General features: G+C 41.6%; 1 protein-coding gene across 2 annotated transcripts in view; it reads left to right on the forward strand.

Moving 5' to 3' along the window:
- The window catches only part of KLF12 (Kruppel like factor 12), a 402309-nt gene extending 387203 nt beyond the window's left edge, over positions 1-15106 (forward strand). For both annotated transcript variants that reach the window (XM_040991291.1, XM_040991293.1), the window contains one exon: positions 5688-15106. In XM_040991291.1, the coding sequence (XP_040847225.1) occupies positions 5688-5869 (182 nt within the window). In that variant the 3' untranslated portion in view covers positions 5870-15106. The remainder of the gene's footprint in view (positions 1-5687) is intronic.
- The last annotated feature ends 2161 nt before the right edge of the window (positions 15107-17267 follow it).

Genomic DNA, 17267 nt, shown 5'->3' on the forward strand with positions numbered 1-17267 from the left:
GAGGACAGATTATATGAAAATAATCAAAATCTTTTAAAAAAAATACAAAAGGAAGAAATGGCATAAGAATTTGTCGTGGTACATGGAGACGAGCACTTGAGAATTAAAACCTAGAAGTTAATAAACTACTCCAAAGAGTGACATGTTACCGACCACCCAGTTATTAATCAGCCAGCTAGAGTCCTTTGGCTTTTTAAATATATCAGTGACTTAATACTTCAATGTTGTAAAAATCACATAATAAGACTTACTATTAAAGAAATAAGGAGTCTTCAAAAATAGGTAGAAAATGTGTTTTATGAAAAAAACTTAATTTCAATTTTTGCATCAAATCAACTTAGCTATCTTCCGTAACTTTGTGAAAGTCCCCGCACAGATTTTTTCCTATAATTTCACAGTTTTGTAGAATTAATACAAGCAACCAGAATCAAAGATCATTTGGTAGATTTAAAACTTCAGGTTATTTTGAAATATTCCGCTAAGAAGAATTCTGTGTGCTTGTGGTTTAGACAAAAAGGAGCAAAGGAGGTGGGCATGCTAAATTTAGCTTTTTTTTCCAGAGAAGACACTTTTGAATAACATGCTTGCAGAATTTTGGTTCAAATGAATTTTGGGAAAACTCACTATTTTCTGAAGTAATTAAAGCCACTGTGTGCGGGACTAGTACGGCCTGGGACATGTCCCGGTTCCTCCTAAAGAGTCTCCGTTCCAGGAGCACTCACCTCCCGCTCTGACCATGACACTGACTTTGAAACAATGAAATTTAACTTTGTATTTTCTAGCTCAGTTTTCAAGGGAAGACAAGCTAGACCAAAGATTCCATTCTTCATGATAGCCCCTCAGGGCTGGTTCACACTCACTATTGTGTCTGCTCCAAACATTTATCATTTTAATTAGTTTTTTACTCACATCATGTAGTTTCTATTATCTTAATGTGTTTAAAAGATTGTATTCTTTCGATTGCTTTGAAGCAAAAGACGCAGCGTGCAGTTAAACACAATGCGTAGCTTCTAAAGGTTTTTGCAACCATTTCTAAAACTTGATTAGTCCAAAAAAATCACTTATTGATTTTTTTTAATGAAATGCTAAATGTTGGGCAGATATAATTAACCCTAGGTCTGTTCTGAATGAGGGGCTTAAGGCCCCTGCCTGGCCACAGCAGCCGTTTCCTGTCTTTCTTCCTTGATTGTGCAGTCTCTAAATCTGCAGGCAAATGTGATGATATTAGAAGGGCACAGAGTCCCTTTTTGATTTTCTTTTTTTCATTTACTTGAAAGGCAGACTGAAAGAATGAGAAAGAGAAATCTTTCATCATCTGGTCTACCCCCCAATTGCCCACAATACCCAGGGCTCAAGCCAGGACAAAACCTGGAGCCTGACATGCCAACCGGGTCTCAGTTATGTGTAGAAGGGTTCCAGTGCTTCAACTGTCCCCTACCACTTCCAGATGAGTTAGCAGGAAGCAGGAGGAGCCAGGGCATACACTGGGACGCTCGAAATGGGCTGTGGGCCTCCCAAGGTGAAACACAACCTCCTGTGCCATGACTGCCCCGGTATGTTTTTGTTTTTGTTTTGGAGATAAAGAATTTTTAAACTCCAATTACACTCATAAGTATAAGTATGTTAGGAATATTATCCATAGCATGTTTGTGTTTTTCAGAAACCAAGCATGTGACTCATTCATTCATTTAGAAGGGGGAGAAAGGCGGTGTGATAGAGTGCTGTCCTCCACTGACCCACTCCTCAAATATTAGGGTCCCGGAATGCAGCCAGGTCTGCCATGCAGCTGGCAGGAAGTCACCTGCTTCAGCCATCCCCTTCAGCCCCTCAACACATCTTCTATTACAGACCTTCATTACTTGCTTGCTCCCCCTAACCGATAAGCTTATCACCCACGTTAGTTAGGTCTACTCAGGAAGTTGCTAAGTATCTGCTTCTTTTATTTCTCAGGCCTATCCCTGCCTTCATGATTGCTGACTGCACATGCTCACACCTCACAGACTAATTCTCAAAATCTGCACTCTTTCCCTACTCCACTTTTGTGGATTCATTGACCATTGCTATCAGCAGGTGCTCTCCCCACCTTCACCTTCCTCTAAAATATCCCTCTTACAAATGATGCCAAACATTGACCCTCCTGCTTATTGCTCCCTGTCAGGTTGTATGCCCCTGCCCAACCTATAGACTAGCAACTCCTCATCATGCACAGTGGGCTGACCCTTGTAATGCAACCGTATTTAAAGGACTTGGAATGCAATGTCATCCTTACATAGAATTTTGCATTTGGTTACCAGGTACACTGTGCAGAAGCATTCCTATCCCAGACACTACTCTGGTCCTTATTCTCTTAGGTGATGCCAGTGTACTTTAAAATAAAGTTTTTTGTTTTTTAAAGATAAAGAGACATGAGGTCTTTCATCTGCTGGGTCACTACCCAGATGCCTGCAAGTGCAGAGATGGGCCAAGCTAAAGCCAGTGGCCTGCAGTTCATTCCAAGTCTCCCACATGGGTAACAGAAACCCAAGAATTCGAACCATCATCTGCTACCTTCTGGGTTATGTGTTAGCAAGAAGCTATATCTGATGTAGAACCGAGTCTCAAGTCCAGGTTCTATTATGGGATGCAGGCATCCAAAGCAATATCTTAATTAGCACATTAAACACTGTTCTGCATTTTTTCCATTTTTAATGCAAAAGAGATCTGAAAGATATATTAGATTCGACATCTAATAAAATTCTCAACTTACATTATTTGACACTGAAAGTATCAAATACTGTTTATACTGTTGAGAAGACTAGTGGAATTAGAAACAAGGATCTTAATTTGAGAGTGAATGATTCTACCGTCCCCCAAATAATCCCCTCATTCACCTGTCCCAGACTAGCAGTTTGTGATAAATACATCCCAATTTGAGCATTTAGCCTTCAGGAAGCCTACAAGAAGCAGGGGTGTCCATCCCCTGTGTTGGGGCTCAGCAAATGTCTTCATAGTGCATTTCTTAGGCATTGAAAGCCATTCCCTGTCATAAGCTCTCTCCCCTGCTGTGACTTGAAAAACAGCCAAAGCAGTGTAAACCAGTGGGACTGCATTCCAGTAGAAATTTACTCATGGACACTAAAATATTCATTTCATATCACTTCGTGCACTTAAAATATTTCTTCTGTTGTGAACCTTTAAAAATGGAAAATGGAGGGTGGGGCTAGAGGCTAATGTCTGCCATCAGAGTCACTGAGTATGGTGCCCAACTCCAGCTCCTTTCTCCAGCTTCTTGGCAACATGTACCCTGGCAGGCAGTCATGCTGGCTCGAGTAGCTGGATCTTTGCCACACATGTGAGAGACTGGGTAGTGCTCCCAGCTCGCGGCTCTGGCCCTTGCTGTGGTCCAGCCATTGCCCAGGCACTTAGATTCAATCGACAGATACAGAGTTTGCTGTCTTTCTACCTCTGTCTTTCAAAGAAATACAGAAAACATTTTAAAGAAAAGCATGACCTGAGAGTACAGATTACCACCCCCTATTGCATATGTATATATTTTCAAGTGCAAAGAGCTACTGTTATGAAACAGGTGGGATGAAAATATGGCTGGTTACATTTTGAGGAAGATGAAAGAATTTCAGTTGCCTAAATCAGGCAGCCAAGGAAAGTTGGAGAACCCCTAAAGCAATGAACTGTCTCTGTGGATCTTGCCAGCCTCTCGTACCCTTCTGGGGGTGAACCTAGAAGTGCTTGCTTGCTCTCAGTGCCTGCTGACCCCCATCTCTATCCTGGTAACAGAGTCCAGAGCCCCTTCTTCCGTTCCCTGGAATGACAAAGGCCAGTCTAGCAGCTTCTTCAATCCCATCTGCCACATCCAAGAGAGAAACACACCTTCTCCTAGCTCGTGACAAACCAGTGGTTTTCCCCAATCTTTGAAAACAGCCTTCGTTCTTCCCTCCTTACGTCTTGTACTGCCAGTAGTTGGTCTCGTCGTAAATTACCCAGGATGCAGCTAGGAGATGTCCCTGTGTGACAGGCGGCACAGTGCACCACACATAAGTCCTTTTCTGTTTTTTTTTTTTAAGAGATAACTTGTTTAGCTTCATTTACTAGGACTTATTTACATGATACAAATATCATAGAGATTATAAGTAACATGTAAAAACATGGCAATAATTGCCCTTCATCTACCATATGATAAACTCCCAGTCTTTTTAGGTGAAAATTTTGTTTCTTTTTTCTTTTTTTATAGTAACAATAGGCAAATGCAGATTTTTGTCTCCTTCAGACAATCAGAATGAAGCAGAAGTTCTGTTTGGGTCAATGCAGCCAACAGGCCATGCTTGAAAGTTTCAGGGTGGCCTGGAGCTTCCTGCAGGCCACAATTAATGCATTAGCATTTCTCAGTTTGAGGAGCCTGAACCATTCGCTACGTTCTGAAAGGGCTGCTTGATCCTAACAGGATCGTCTAGCCCACACTGATTTACCAGTTGGATGGAAAATACTGTGTCCAGTTTGGTCTAGTTTTTCTATCTAGGTATCCCCTGTACATCTCATGTCCAGGGTTTAGGGAATGTGTGTGTCTATGTGTGAGTAAGAGAGAGAGAAACAAAGAGAGAAAGATTGATTCTATTCATTCGGGCACTTGCTTGGAAGTACTTAATAAAGCACCCCTAACTCTGGAGACATGACAAAGTTTAAACGGGGTTAGAATTAGGAATTCAAACATGGCATACTAAGGAGCACTGGATTCTGAGCCACGGGCTCGTATTTCCTGGCCTTGGATAGTCACTTCACTGCATTGACCCTCAGTTTCTGCTCTGAAAGGTGCAGTGCCGGATACACACTTCACAGCGCACTGCACAGGACAACAAGGGGAGCTCTCTTTCTGTCTCAGACATTTGTCCGCCAGAAGCCACGTGTGGCCAAGAAATCCATTGTAGACTCTCGGGTGGAAGGGGTGGAGAAAAGCCCAGTTTTTGTGGGGTTGCATGGGGACAGGGCTTCCATTCTGAATGAGAGCCAAGGAAACGGGGCACCTGGGTCAGCTATTGTGCCACTCTCCCTGGGAGTGCCCTTGGACAATAGGGAGGATATCTTGCCCCAGCCCAGCCTTTGCATAGTTTACTGTCTTTACAACAAGTTGACTGAGGGACCTGGTCAAATTACATGCTTCTTCAGACTGATTTTTACCATGACTTGAAGAGCTGGGGCTGACTTGGTTCTTTTGGACTCATTGTAATTCTTAAGACCCTAGAAAATGGCTATAAACTTTACATTCTTAAGTAATCTGATTCTTCCCCAATGGACAAGTAAAAGCAGATTTTTTTCTATGAATACTGTGTGCTTGATTTCTGGGACTGGTGAGGTACTTTAACCTGTAATGAATTTGTATATATATTCTCTGTGACTGATGCTAACACTCCCTTCTCAAGCCCAGAGGCAATCTGTGACTTTGATGTTTTTGGCCACACAGTGGCCTGCTCGTAAATGAGTTAACTGACTTGCCAGATGTCCCAGCAGGAAAGATGAGATCAAAAAAACCTCTCTCCAACCGGACCCCAAACGTGCCAATGAAGTGATAAATTTTCCTAAGACTTCCCAAGCTGAAGTTGCCCTGAGAAGGAAGGTTTCCCAACCCAGGGTACTGGCTGGGTGGTGAACGTGATAGCGACGCAGCACCCGAGCTTGTGTGCCTTGATTTCTTGCAGGTGAGAAGCCCTACAAGTGTACCTGGGAAGGCTGCACCTGGAAGTTTGCGCGTTCCGACGAACTGACGAGGCATTACCGCAAGCACACGGGAGTGAAGCCGTTCAAGTGCGCGGACTGCGATCGCAGCTTCTCGCGGTCGGATCACTTGGCACTGCACCGCCGGAGGCACATGCTGGTGTGAGAACTGTCGCAGCCCGTCCAGCTGAGCGTAAGAGCTGGGTCTGTTGGCAGCACCCCCATTCAGCAGGGCTGAATCCCCTTCACAGTGTTACCACGCCAAGGGCATCTCCATCCCACGATGTCTGAAGCCAGAGCTGGGGGAGGAGAAGCAGGGGGCCTTCTGTGTTTGCCCAGAAGGTCACCCCCACCCTGACTGCACACGGCTCATCTTCACGCTGGCCTGGGAGCCCAGTGACCCAGATACTGAAGAGGCGCGTTGTTCTCCGTGCCGTGTACTCTGCCATTTAAAGATGTTTGTAGCTTGTACATGTTCTGAGCTGTCAGACATTTTGTGATTGATGCCTGAAAGGTCATCTGCCCCCGAATTGACAACTAGAGCGAGACCTTTGCAAAGTGGGTGATCCTCCCTCGGCCCCACCCTTAGGGCCCCCCACCCCCACTCCCCACAGAAGGTTTCAGTTGCTGTCGGTGAGCTAGAACACACATCCAGTCTGATACCTGCCAATAGCATGGAGGTAGGAACGAAGATGCTGAAGGAGAGGTTGCATTTCCTGGCAGTGCAGGGGCCCCTGGAGGGAGGTGTTGGCGACAGTGACCCATCACCAGCGGCTCATCCCGATGGCCATGCCCTGAAGAAAACCAACATTGACTGTGTCATGTGTTTGTCGTTGATCGCTTTTGTTTTGTTTTTGATTCCGTTTTGTTCATCTGTTCAAGCAGAGGGACAGTGACATTTTGGTTCCAGTCTAGTACCTGGTGTCCTGCCCCAGCGTGGACTTGCACAGAGGTGTCCTGTAGTTGAATAGGAAGAGCCTGTCTTAAAAAAAAAAAAAAAACAAACTATTGCCCCACTTCAAATCACAGTGTTCTCTCACCCTAGGCATCACCTCTTCCTGCCCTGCTATTTGGTTTCAAGGAGTCAGGGAGGGGGACCACTTCCTTAGACACACTGGCACCAAGGTAAGAGGTGGGACTGCCCAGGCCAAGTCAGCGACCATGAAAACTCAAAGCCGAGGTGGAAATAATGCACCTCTTGAGGAGAAAAAGCAATAACACATAAAAGGACTTTTCCTACAATAACTTCACTGAGGACTCATGTTACCAGTGTCCATCCTTACCAAAGGGATCGTGAAAAGCACCCAGCAGTGTAGATGTCTTATTCACATTCACTGCCCGAGGTAATCTTTCTGCCTCTTGTTGTTCTGCTTGGGCTAGAGGACCACAATGGAAGAGTTCTGCTCCTGTTGGCTGGTTTGGAAACAGTTACTTGGTGATTAGAAAGGCAGGTGACAAGAGAGTGGGGGAGCATAGCCAAGCATTAACTCTGGGGTTCATGGGTCACTTCTCTTTGGAACACGGTCAGTGGCAACAGACTGCCCGCCCGAACAGCATGCCGTGGTGCTAGTTTTCGTTCTCAGAGAGCCAAGGATGAAGGACTCTCGCTTGGTTTTCCTGCAGATTCCGTTTGCTCAGTTGTACTGGGTCCCAGTGCTGCCGAGTTAGCATCTGCAGAGGGAATGCAGCCACTCTCCCTGCGCAGGGGACATGAAGAAACTGGTCCCATGAGTTCCCCAGGTTTACGAGCCTTTTTGCAGCTACCCACGCATCTTCTAGTTCAACAAAGCAATACGTCACCAATGAGCATTCTTTCCGAAACATTGTCATAGTTCTCCCCCAACTAAAAGCTATTTTTTTTTTTGCCAAGTTTAAGGGTCTTGGTGAGATTCATTGTTGTTGTGTTGTTAGAGATTTTTATAGCTTAAATATATGAGGTCTCCAACAAAGATCTTTGCAATAGATTTTAATTACAAACACTTGATTTGGGAGATGGCACAAATTAACCTCACAATGTGACTAGCTCAGTGTCAGATGTCCCAACCTTCTGAAACCTGTTACAGAATCATCCATTTTTAGCAGCATCTTTTCGTTCAGATAATCTTATTCTGATGAAGAACTCTGAATGTTGAAGCGAGGGTGATGAAAAGAAACTTTTAAAATCATTCAAGCAACCATGTAATGGTTTTTAGGTCAAACTCTGATTTCAAGAATATGTACTCTGTATTTTCTTCCAGGTCTGAAAAACTCATCAGGCAATTTTCCTCCAACAAGGGCTGCGTTTCTGTTGATAAATAGCTTATCATCTACCCAACCTACTACCTGCCAACTGTTGGGGGTTTTAGCAACTAGAAACTTTTTTTTTTTAAATCTGTACTCTGTGTACCTTCGACTTCTTATTGTCTGTGGCCATTCTGAATAGCAAAAAGTCTGGCAAGTGTGCCAGCATTAAGGTCACATGATGCATGCCAGCGGTGGTTACTGGTCATTGTCAAAGAACAGACACAGAGAGGGACAACAGGACCGGGAAACTCCCCAGCACTGGCTCTAGAACCTATTGACAGGTAGTAGCAGAATCACTCAAGTAAAATGCTGGTTGTATTTCCTTCTGCCCGCTCTCAGAAGAAAAGCTGATACTCTGCTTTGCTGAGTGATGTCTTGCGTGTCGATTTTTAGAAGCCGTTGGACTGACAGGTGTTGGAAGCTTCCTGAACGGCAGACTGGCTTAACAGGTGAACAGTGAATGTGTTCACCTGTCTGATAGGGTAGGAAAGATTTGGGGAAGTGAGCTTCCCCTACACGTTTGAAAGTGGAAAGCAGATGGAGATGGCTAAGGTAACTGGGAACATCCATCAGCATTCCACTGTCTTCCTCTTTTGATGTTGCCATATGTTTAAGAAGGGTTCTAAGCACAAGCAAGCGAGTCCCTGATCTAGCCCCAAGAACTGAAATGAAACGGGTTTATGTTGTCACATAGCTAGTTCTTTCTGATGAGTTTCCTAAATGTTTCCCCACAGGATAGAGGGACATGGAATATCTTCAGGCATAGAGAAGCCTCCATTATAGCTCGTATGCATCACTAGCTTCCATAGAAAAGCACAGTGCAGCATGGGCAGCAGAAAGGGAGTTGAATACTGAAGGACTTGTCACCTTTCCCTAACTAGTACAATGCTTTGGGCTTCACATTTGACATGGAAACAGGCATAGAGTTGGGAGCTCGGCCACACATGGCTATAGTGCTGGAAGATGCTGCAGCTTACCTGACTTACTCTTGATGTTGCCAGTGGCTGATTGCACAAAGCATTAAGTTATTTGAGAAGTTCAGGAGGTTCAGTAGGATCTATTTTCATATCCTGGTCTTACTGGGTAGAAGACTCATGCATCTCCATCCACTGCCAGCCTCATCGTGTCAGCGGCGGGTGGATTCTGCTTGATGACTGTCTTAAGTTCTATTAAGGCATTTTGACTGAGATATCTACTGGCTTGACCGTGAAGATGATGCCACAGTCTGCCATCGCTTTCACAAAACACTATAGGACGTTGTTGGAAAAAGCAGTTGAATAACAGAAACCACATTTTTCCTTAAAAGTGAGCACTTTTTACTCACTTTTGAAATATAAGTGGAAAATAGGAAGATTTTTTTGGCAGGAATGGGGAGGGTGCTTACAAAATGCTGCAGTGTTTACAAATGCCAGTGCAAAGTGATTAAAAAAGTCATTTTCATGATGGCTGAAATTTGGAATAGCTTATGCAAACCCTGTTCCTTTTTACATGACTTGTTTTTAACTTCACATTACCGTTTGTGTTTGAAGCATAAATACAATTCTGAGCTTGGCATCAACTTGCCAGAATGGGTAAAGATGCAGTATTCTTCTCTCTGTGTTTGACTTACTGTACTTCCCAGAGGGGCACATTTGAATAAATCTAGAGAAGAGAGACATTCACATATATTTCTCCACCTTTGTGTTGCTGCGAAGTGTTGCCATCATGGTACCAGAAAGGCCTCAACATTTAAAGTGAGGAAGGACCGAATTTTGGCAGCGTTGAAGACAAGCTTCCTTGTTACATTCTGGGCAGAGGGGACAGAATGGGAGAGAACTCTTAGGAACCATGGTAGGCCTGTGAAGCCTTAATAGTCATAGCTCATTATCTAATCTCAGACGTGGGGCTTTATTTGCACTTGGGAAGTTTATAGGGCAGTGTACTCAGCATCACTGAGCAACTTTTCTTCCTTTAGTTTTCCTAAGGTAGTGTGTCCCATGAGAAAGCTTTCCATTTCATTTGGTTTAGTTCAGAAAAGTGACTTGCTGAGTTGTGTCTTCCGTATTCCACATTTCTGCGTGTCCCCACACTGCCTTCCACTCACCCTGGCAGACGCCTGCAACTCGTGCGCATGTGGACCCACACCTGTATATGCAGCAGCCTCTGGGCTGAGAAGTATCAGCAAAGAACCTTTTTTTTAAAAAAAGAAATGATTTGTAATAACCCATGCTATCTAGAAATATAAGTTATTTACCTTATTAGGGAATCAGCCTGTGATACTATGTATGACTGCCTGCATTTTATAGTTGGGAAATGTACATACAAAAGGAAAAAAATGCTATATTTTCACAATTTCATTATATAATGATGTTGTTTAGCAACCCATGTCCATTGGTACTTTAAATAGTAAGCAATTGCAATATAAAGTCAAAATTTCATAAAAAATGACATAGAAGGATACTGCATCTTTTAAAAAAAATAGAGTGACGCTATTTTACTGTATTCGTAACATGTGATATTGGAAAAAGTATTTTCAAACTCAAGATTTTACAGAGGTTGTAAATAGTTTGATGAACTATGTTGGGGGAAAAAAAGAGCTTCTAGTTTTCATCACAATAAAAAAATAAAACTTGTTCAGCTATGCCTTGTATCTTAACCACAGTTAGCGATGCAGCTACGGGAACTCCGTTGCACTTTGTCAGGACTCATTGTTTGTGCCCTGTCACAGTGGACTGGTCACTTCTTGTGGGTTAGTCAGGATGGTTTCAAACACAGTGACATCCTTTTAAGTGACAGACAGCTCATTTCAGACTCACAGTGTCTTTTTCCTGAAAAGGGGGAAGAGATGGGAGCAGAGGATTGACCTGTGCTAAAGAGGACCATCTAGCCATTTCCTTCCTTACTTATCTCCCCTCTCACCAAATCGGTCCTTCAAAAAAAGAAGAAGAAAAAAGCAAAGGTGCTTGTTCTTGCTGAGTTCTAGAGATCACTTGTAGGTAGAGTGGCGTGCAGACACATCAGGTGCTGTGCATCTGGCCCCGCGTTGTGTGAATCTGTACTGGCAGTTAAAATAAGCTAATGTCCATTTTCAGAAGTGAATTAAACACTGAAAGTGCCTGTCAATAAACATTATAATAACCAAGGATGTATTCCTGTACTTTGACACAGCAATAATTCTTCACCACCCTGGGGTTTTCCTGCCCATAATGAGGATGTGCGCATGGAATAAATATATATACATGGTAGATTAGATTAAAACCAAACAAAACCCTAATATGTCTTTTAAATTTACCAGATCTAGTTTCTGCGAACATTTCTTCATTTGATTCCTCTTACTTGCACAGTTGAATAATGCGGTTGTGATCCTTGAAGTTGTATTGAGTGGACGTTATGGCATGTGGCAGCTACAACTTTCAGATAAACGAGTTGACTGTAATTTACCCTAGACTTACCAAACAGTACATATGACTGTCTTGAAAAGATTCGCTCAGTGAGGCACCAATTGATTTAGAACAAAACCCCGAGGGATAGTTGTATGTTTTTCTCTATTTTTATTGACTCATATCAAACTCATCTTTGACTTCATTGTTTGTCTTCCTCCAATATTTCTCATTATCTATAAACCATTTTGGAAGGAATGTGAGGAAGTAGTTTCTTCATCAGTATCTGCTGGTGGTGAAACTAACCACTAATCCTGCAGCGAGTCCTGAAAAGTAGCAGGTTTGCATTCAGACTGTTTCACAATTTTTTTCCATAATTTTGCTGCTCGAAGTGGAATCATGGATAGAAATATGCAAAAAGATGATGTGAATTAAGAGGAACCCGGAAATCCTCCAGTCCTGCCATCTCCGAGCACAAAGTCGCCCAGGCAAGCCACTGAGGCTGTCAGGAAATTATACTGCCTGGCAGCCACACATTTGGTCAGAGCAATTTCAGCATTGTGGCTGTGATGACACTTTCAGGCTTTCGATGGCGAGCTCTGACCATGATGGACAGTATTCCCCAGGCCTGGACCAGAGGTCCAAGGATCCACTTACTCTTTCCTCCTCCAGGTTTCAGAAAAGAAAAAGTCTAGATGGAAACGTACCAGGATGGGATGCAAAATAACCTACAGTGTCACAGGAAGACTGCTGAGTCCCCTAAGCTCATTGAAGTTGATTTTTCTGACTGGCTTTTTTATTTTTCCCCGAATGTGGTCTTAAAGTACTAAAATACCTTGAAGAGTTTAAAAAAAAACAAGAAAATAATAGCTTATTTTTAATTGAACATGTACCATGTGCCGAGTATGAAGTTGGCCTGTTTTAGGCACCTTATCTTAATCTGCATTTCATTGATGGGAGATTGAGGCATGGAGAGGGGTGACTGCGTTATGTAAGGATACAAATAGTGAAAAACAGAGGTAAAATGGGAAGCCGCTTCTCTCTGGTTCAGTATCCTTTCCAGTGTAGCACATCACCCATGTGGTCCAGACACCTTTCTACATCTCAGAGACCTAGTGGCTCATGGGGACCATGCATGAGTAGTTACAATGCTGGGATGTGGTATAACACTTGATGAGACAATGGCACAGCCTATTTTAAATTGAGCTTAGCCTAGGAATTCATACATGCAAGATGATTATAAGCAGGCAGCCAACAACTAGGTTTCTCCCAGCACTTGTCCCTTTTGCGCTAAATGCTTGGCTTGGAGCTTCAGAATCATCCAAATCATCAGTTGGTTTTCTAAGTTGTACCTCTGGCTTGGTACCGCATATGTGTATATAGTAGTACCTGTCCACCCCTGCAGACCTGCTAGAGTCCATGGAAGATGGATTACGAATGTCCACCTTCATGGAGGGAGTGGAAGGTGAAGTTCACTCCTGCAGTGTTGAGTGGGCTGGCAATCGCAAACCTCGATGAAGGAAAAGGAAAACCTCGATGAATGATTCCTTTTCCTATTTCTCACTTAACTGCACCACTGTGGGATGTCTTAAGTAGTCTTAAAGTTAATTTGTTTAGGATGTTGTTAGTTTAACTGAATGTTATGTTGCCCAGCATCAGAGAAATGAAATCCTTCCCCGCTATGCTCTGTGGAGTAACGTCTCTGACAGCGTTGATTCATGGAGGTGCTAACGGGCTTAGAGAACATTCGGAATGTCATTTCTCACAGTGTTTCTATTGCTGAAAATGAGTCTCTTGAGTTACAATCTTTCTTCCCATTACATGGCTGAGGGAAGAGATAAAACCTGGATAAACAAACTCTCTTCCCTGCTGAAGCAACTGTCCTGGTCAGCACTGACTGCCCACTCCGGCAGCCCTTCTCAGCCCCCTTGGTCTCACAAGCAGTCATTTTCAATGATAGCAACAACTTTAAGTGAATGGGAAAGAGATGAAGAGTGGCCCCACTCACACCCAGACTTTGTCTTTTTGGATTTTATCTCTAAAAATCTGAAGCATTTGAGACCACCATGTTTGGGTTTTGCCCTGTGGGCAATGGGAAAAACCAATGATTCCTATATGAATTAATTGTATTGCTTTCCCCAAAGCAGGTTGACCAAGATTTTGGTTTAAAATTGAGAGTGAAATCAGGAGAGTTAAGGTCCAAAATTCAGCAGTAAAAATGATTTTAAAAATTAAGATGTTTTAGAGCTATACCAGTATTTTCCCTTTCTGCGCATTTCACGTCCTAAAGATGTCATAAACCATTACAGAACATGCCTTTGCCTTATTTGTGTTTCTGGTTTGCCTATGGCAGGATTTTGTGGTTACATGCAGACTACAGTAGATATTTTGTTGCCCAAACCTTATTACATCTGAAGGGTATGGTTGAACTGGGGCACTGGTGCCTGAATTCAAGGCTCTTTCCTATCAACTTGTCCGTCCACAATGCGTTGTGTTCAGAGCTTCATTTTTATAAATCACTGTTCTTCCACGGGTCGATGGCTGTATTGTTTTGTTCATGTCTGTGTGCGACACATTGCATCACATGGCAAAGCAACTCTGTGGATATGAGATAACTACTTACAGAACCAGCTAGAAAACATTGTCTCATGTATCACGTCATCCTGCATCACAATGCAATTATATGTATCACGATCATTTAAAAAGAGAGAGAGAAACCAGCAAATTCATGTTTGTCTAGAAGAATATACTCAAATTTCTGTGTTGTGAAAGAACAGACCACCGTTAAGATACCAACCTGCCACTTAAAATGACTTAGTTATAATTAGTAGTAGTCTAGACATTGCTTTTGGTGCATGTGGGTCAATTCAAATGTCACAGTCTTTTGAATAATCTCAGTCCATTTCGGAAAAAAAAAAATACATGGGAGTAAAGAAAAATACCATCATTGGCCAATTCAAGCAGGAATCTTTTTTTTCATTTCCTTGACACTTAGCTCATTATACATGGTGATTGGATCACAAGATCTGTTGAAAAATACAAGAGCATCCTTCAGTTTACAAAGCAGTTATTCTAGGCTTGAAGCCTCTGAACAAATCGAATAGATGAGCTGCATCAGATTCCCTTTGCTGATGTCATCTTGTAGTTGACTGTTGACTGTGACCCCCAGAGAACGTGAGTGCCCGGAGGAGATCTTACACTTGAAAGGATAAAGGCCCCCAATAATGCTAGCGAGCAAATGTATTGAGTTCTTAAATCTCCATTTGGTTTTCTATTCAGAGTTTTAATTGCAAATAAATTTATTTCTCCAGCTTATCTAAAATCTGATTTCCCAATAGTTTCCTCTGCATTTATATACGCGATAGTATGTAGGCAACCCGTTATAAGTTTATTAATATTATGTAAGTGTTGTTCTTGTATTTATGTATAGTGTATGTATTGTAAATATACTCAGAGCTTTTTTTCCTTTTACTGTAAAATGGTGATTTTTTTTTTGCCCTATGATAATGTAAAGGGAGACCCTCCTAATGAGATTCTCTCAGAGGATGATTATTCCAGTCTATTCTCAGAGATTGAAATGAACAAGTGTTACCGTTTCTAATGGTGTCTCAGACATATTCTGTTGGTGCATTGCTTTTCTGTATTCAACTTTCCTATGAATTGAGCTGTGAACTGAAATAGAGTTTAAACCTTTAACTGTATGCATTTGTATAATTATCCGAATGAAGGCATGAAGGTTAAATAAAGCATTTTGTATGGAACAACACTCCCTAATCATTACTATAGCTGATTCGGACACTTTGGAAATCATAGTTATTAACCATTCTAATTAAATCTTTGTTACAGAAAGTTTTACCATTTGTGTATAGTCACTTAAAACAAGAATAAGAATTTGTACAACCAAAAAGGAATTTTTTATTTTGAAGCAGCCAGCATTAAAGGAATGATTTCTAATTGTATCTTATTAACAACTAAAACTAAAAAGTGGTTCAAAACCTACAGTAATAGGAAAGATACACCTTCCGCAGCCTAGAATTGAACTTGATGAACTAAAGTTTGTTTTTGTTTCAGTTTTTTTTTGTATCTTTTAAATGTAGCATGACCCAGTTAGCACATGTTAAGATTTTGGTGAAATGTGTGTAGGTTTTGAAGGGTTTTTTTTTGGTTGGGGGGTGCATTGACAAGTGCATTATTTTTGCCAAAGTTAGTAATTATTGAAAAACCTGTTAGTCATTTACAGCATTACTTGATCGCAAATCTAGAAAAATCTCTTCTATAAAGGAAACAGTCATCAACACTATTGGTAATTATATAGAATGGGGATCAATGACAAATAATATTAGAGTAATTCCCAGATGCATAGCAATATTTCAAGTCTTACATTCAGTCCCCCTACTCACCTCAAAATTCCTGTGTTTGATTCTATTATTATCCTAACTTTACAAAGAGAAAAACTCTGGCACCGAGTTTAGGTGACTCTTCTGGGGAGTATGTTTCCAAGAATTGCATCTTTCACCACCAAACAGTACAGATGAAGGAGATGGAGAAGGGATGGCAGATGATGAATGGGGTGAGATGAGAGGAAGAATTCAGAGTCATGAGTGTCACAATAACATTCAATAAATACAGTATTTATTTATGCACAAATAAATATGAGTGTAAGCCAACAAACTTCATGCTTCCTATTCAGCAAAGCAGCATGCCGTTTAATATCTTCTAAAAGTCAGAGACAAATACATTTGATTTGCTTTTTGTCACTGGCGAGAACCATGGGAGCTGTGGCTTACACTCCATTTCCATCGAAGCCCACTCGCTGAATGGTTTTGAGTTTCCTTGGAAACAGGCTAGAGACCTTGCATAAGTTTTTACTACATTATTTGTCAAGATTTTAGTCATACCATTTTAGAAATAATACAGTGACAGCCGGAACCCATAAATCAGAAAAATCTATCCTGTACTACACCCATCTGAAGTGTAACTCTGCTTCCATGACTGTAGCTAAGACTTTCAATGAATTTAATTTGGAAATGGTTTTCTAATAAAACAGCAAGTTGACCATCACCTTTATATGTCGGTGATCTATTTTTCTGACAGTTCTCTTTAGAAACACAAGCAACACACTGAGCTCTCCACCCTTGTTTTTTCATTTGTTCTTCAGTACACCCCAGATGCCTTTGAGATATGAATAGATTAGCAGGGCAAAGATCATAGGGAAGATCCCATGATGGTGTTGTACTCACAAGGTAACTGGTCAGTATCTCTTCTACCAAGAGAAACTGGATGTTTCAACAATAGCTGGGCTTATAGGGACTAGTAAATTGAGTAACTTCCTCAAATCTCATCTTAATTCTAACTCTATAACCACAGCTAGGAGATCTAACATAAACAGTGATGGTTTCCTTGTTGCTTATTTTGTCCAATGTAATGATTGAAGCAATAGCAAAGAATAAAGTGCAAAAACAGCAATGTGTTTAAGATTAGAATACTATCAAGTTTTTATTTAAACAAAAAAAGCAGTACTGGAACAAAATCATGCTCCCTAAAAAATGATTGAATCCCAAGTGGGCCCTGAGAGTTTTCGTTCTATACAGTACATTGTCTTCCCCCAAAGTTACATGGTTTTCTTCTACACAATGAACTCCTTGTGCTTTCTCCCTGTGCTGTCTGGATTTAATATATTTCTCTCCCAGCAGTGTAATAAGTATAATTTACATCACTTCCTGTTTAGTCTAAATTCAGCAATGGATGCCTACAACCCATACACTTGAGTGATTATTTAGTTCTAAGATAAATTGTTTTTTTTCCTCATATAGGAACAATTTCTCCATGATCTTTTTTTCGCTTATGGTTTCACTGCTAAGTTCATGTGTGTTTACATGTAGTGTGTGTGTATGTTTGTGTGTGTGACAGAGAGAAAGAAAG

This window comes from Ochotona curzoniae, unplaced genomic scaffold (genome assembly GCF_017591425.1).
Source record: "Ochotona curzoniae isolate NIBS_2020 unplaced genomic scaffold, NIBS_Ocur_1.0 contig_64, whole genome shotgun sequence".
Taxonomy (NCBI): Eukaryota; Metazoa; Chordata; class Mammalia; order Lagomorpha; family Ochotonidae; genus Ochotona; species Ochotona curzoniae.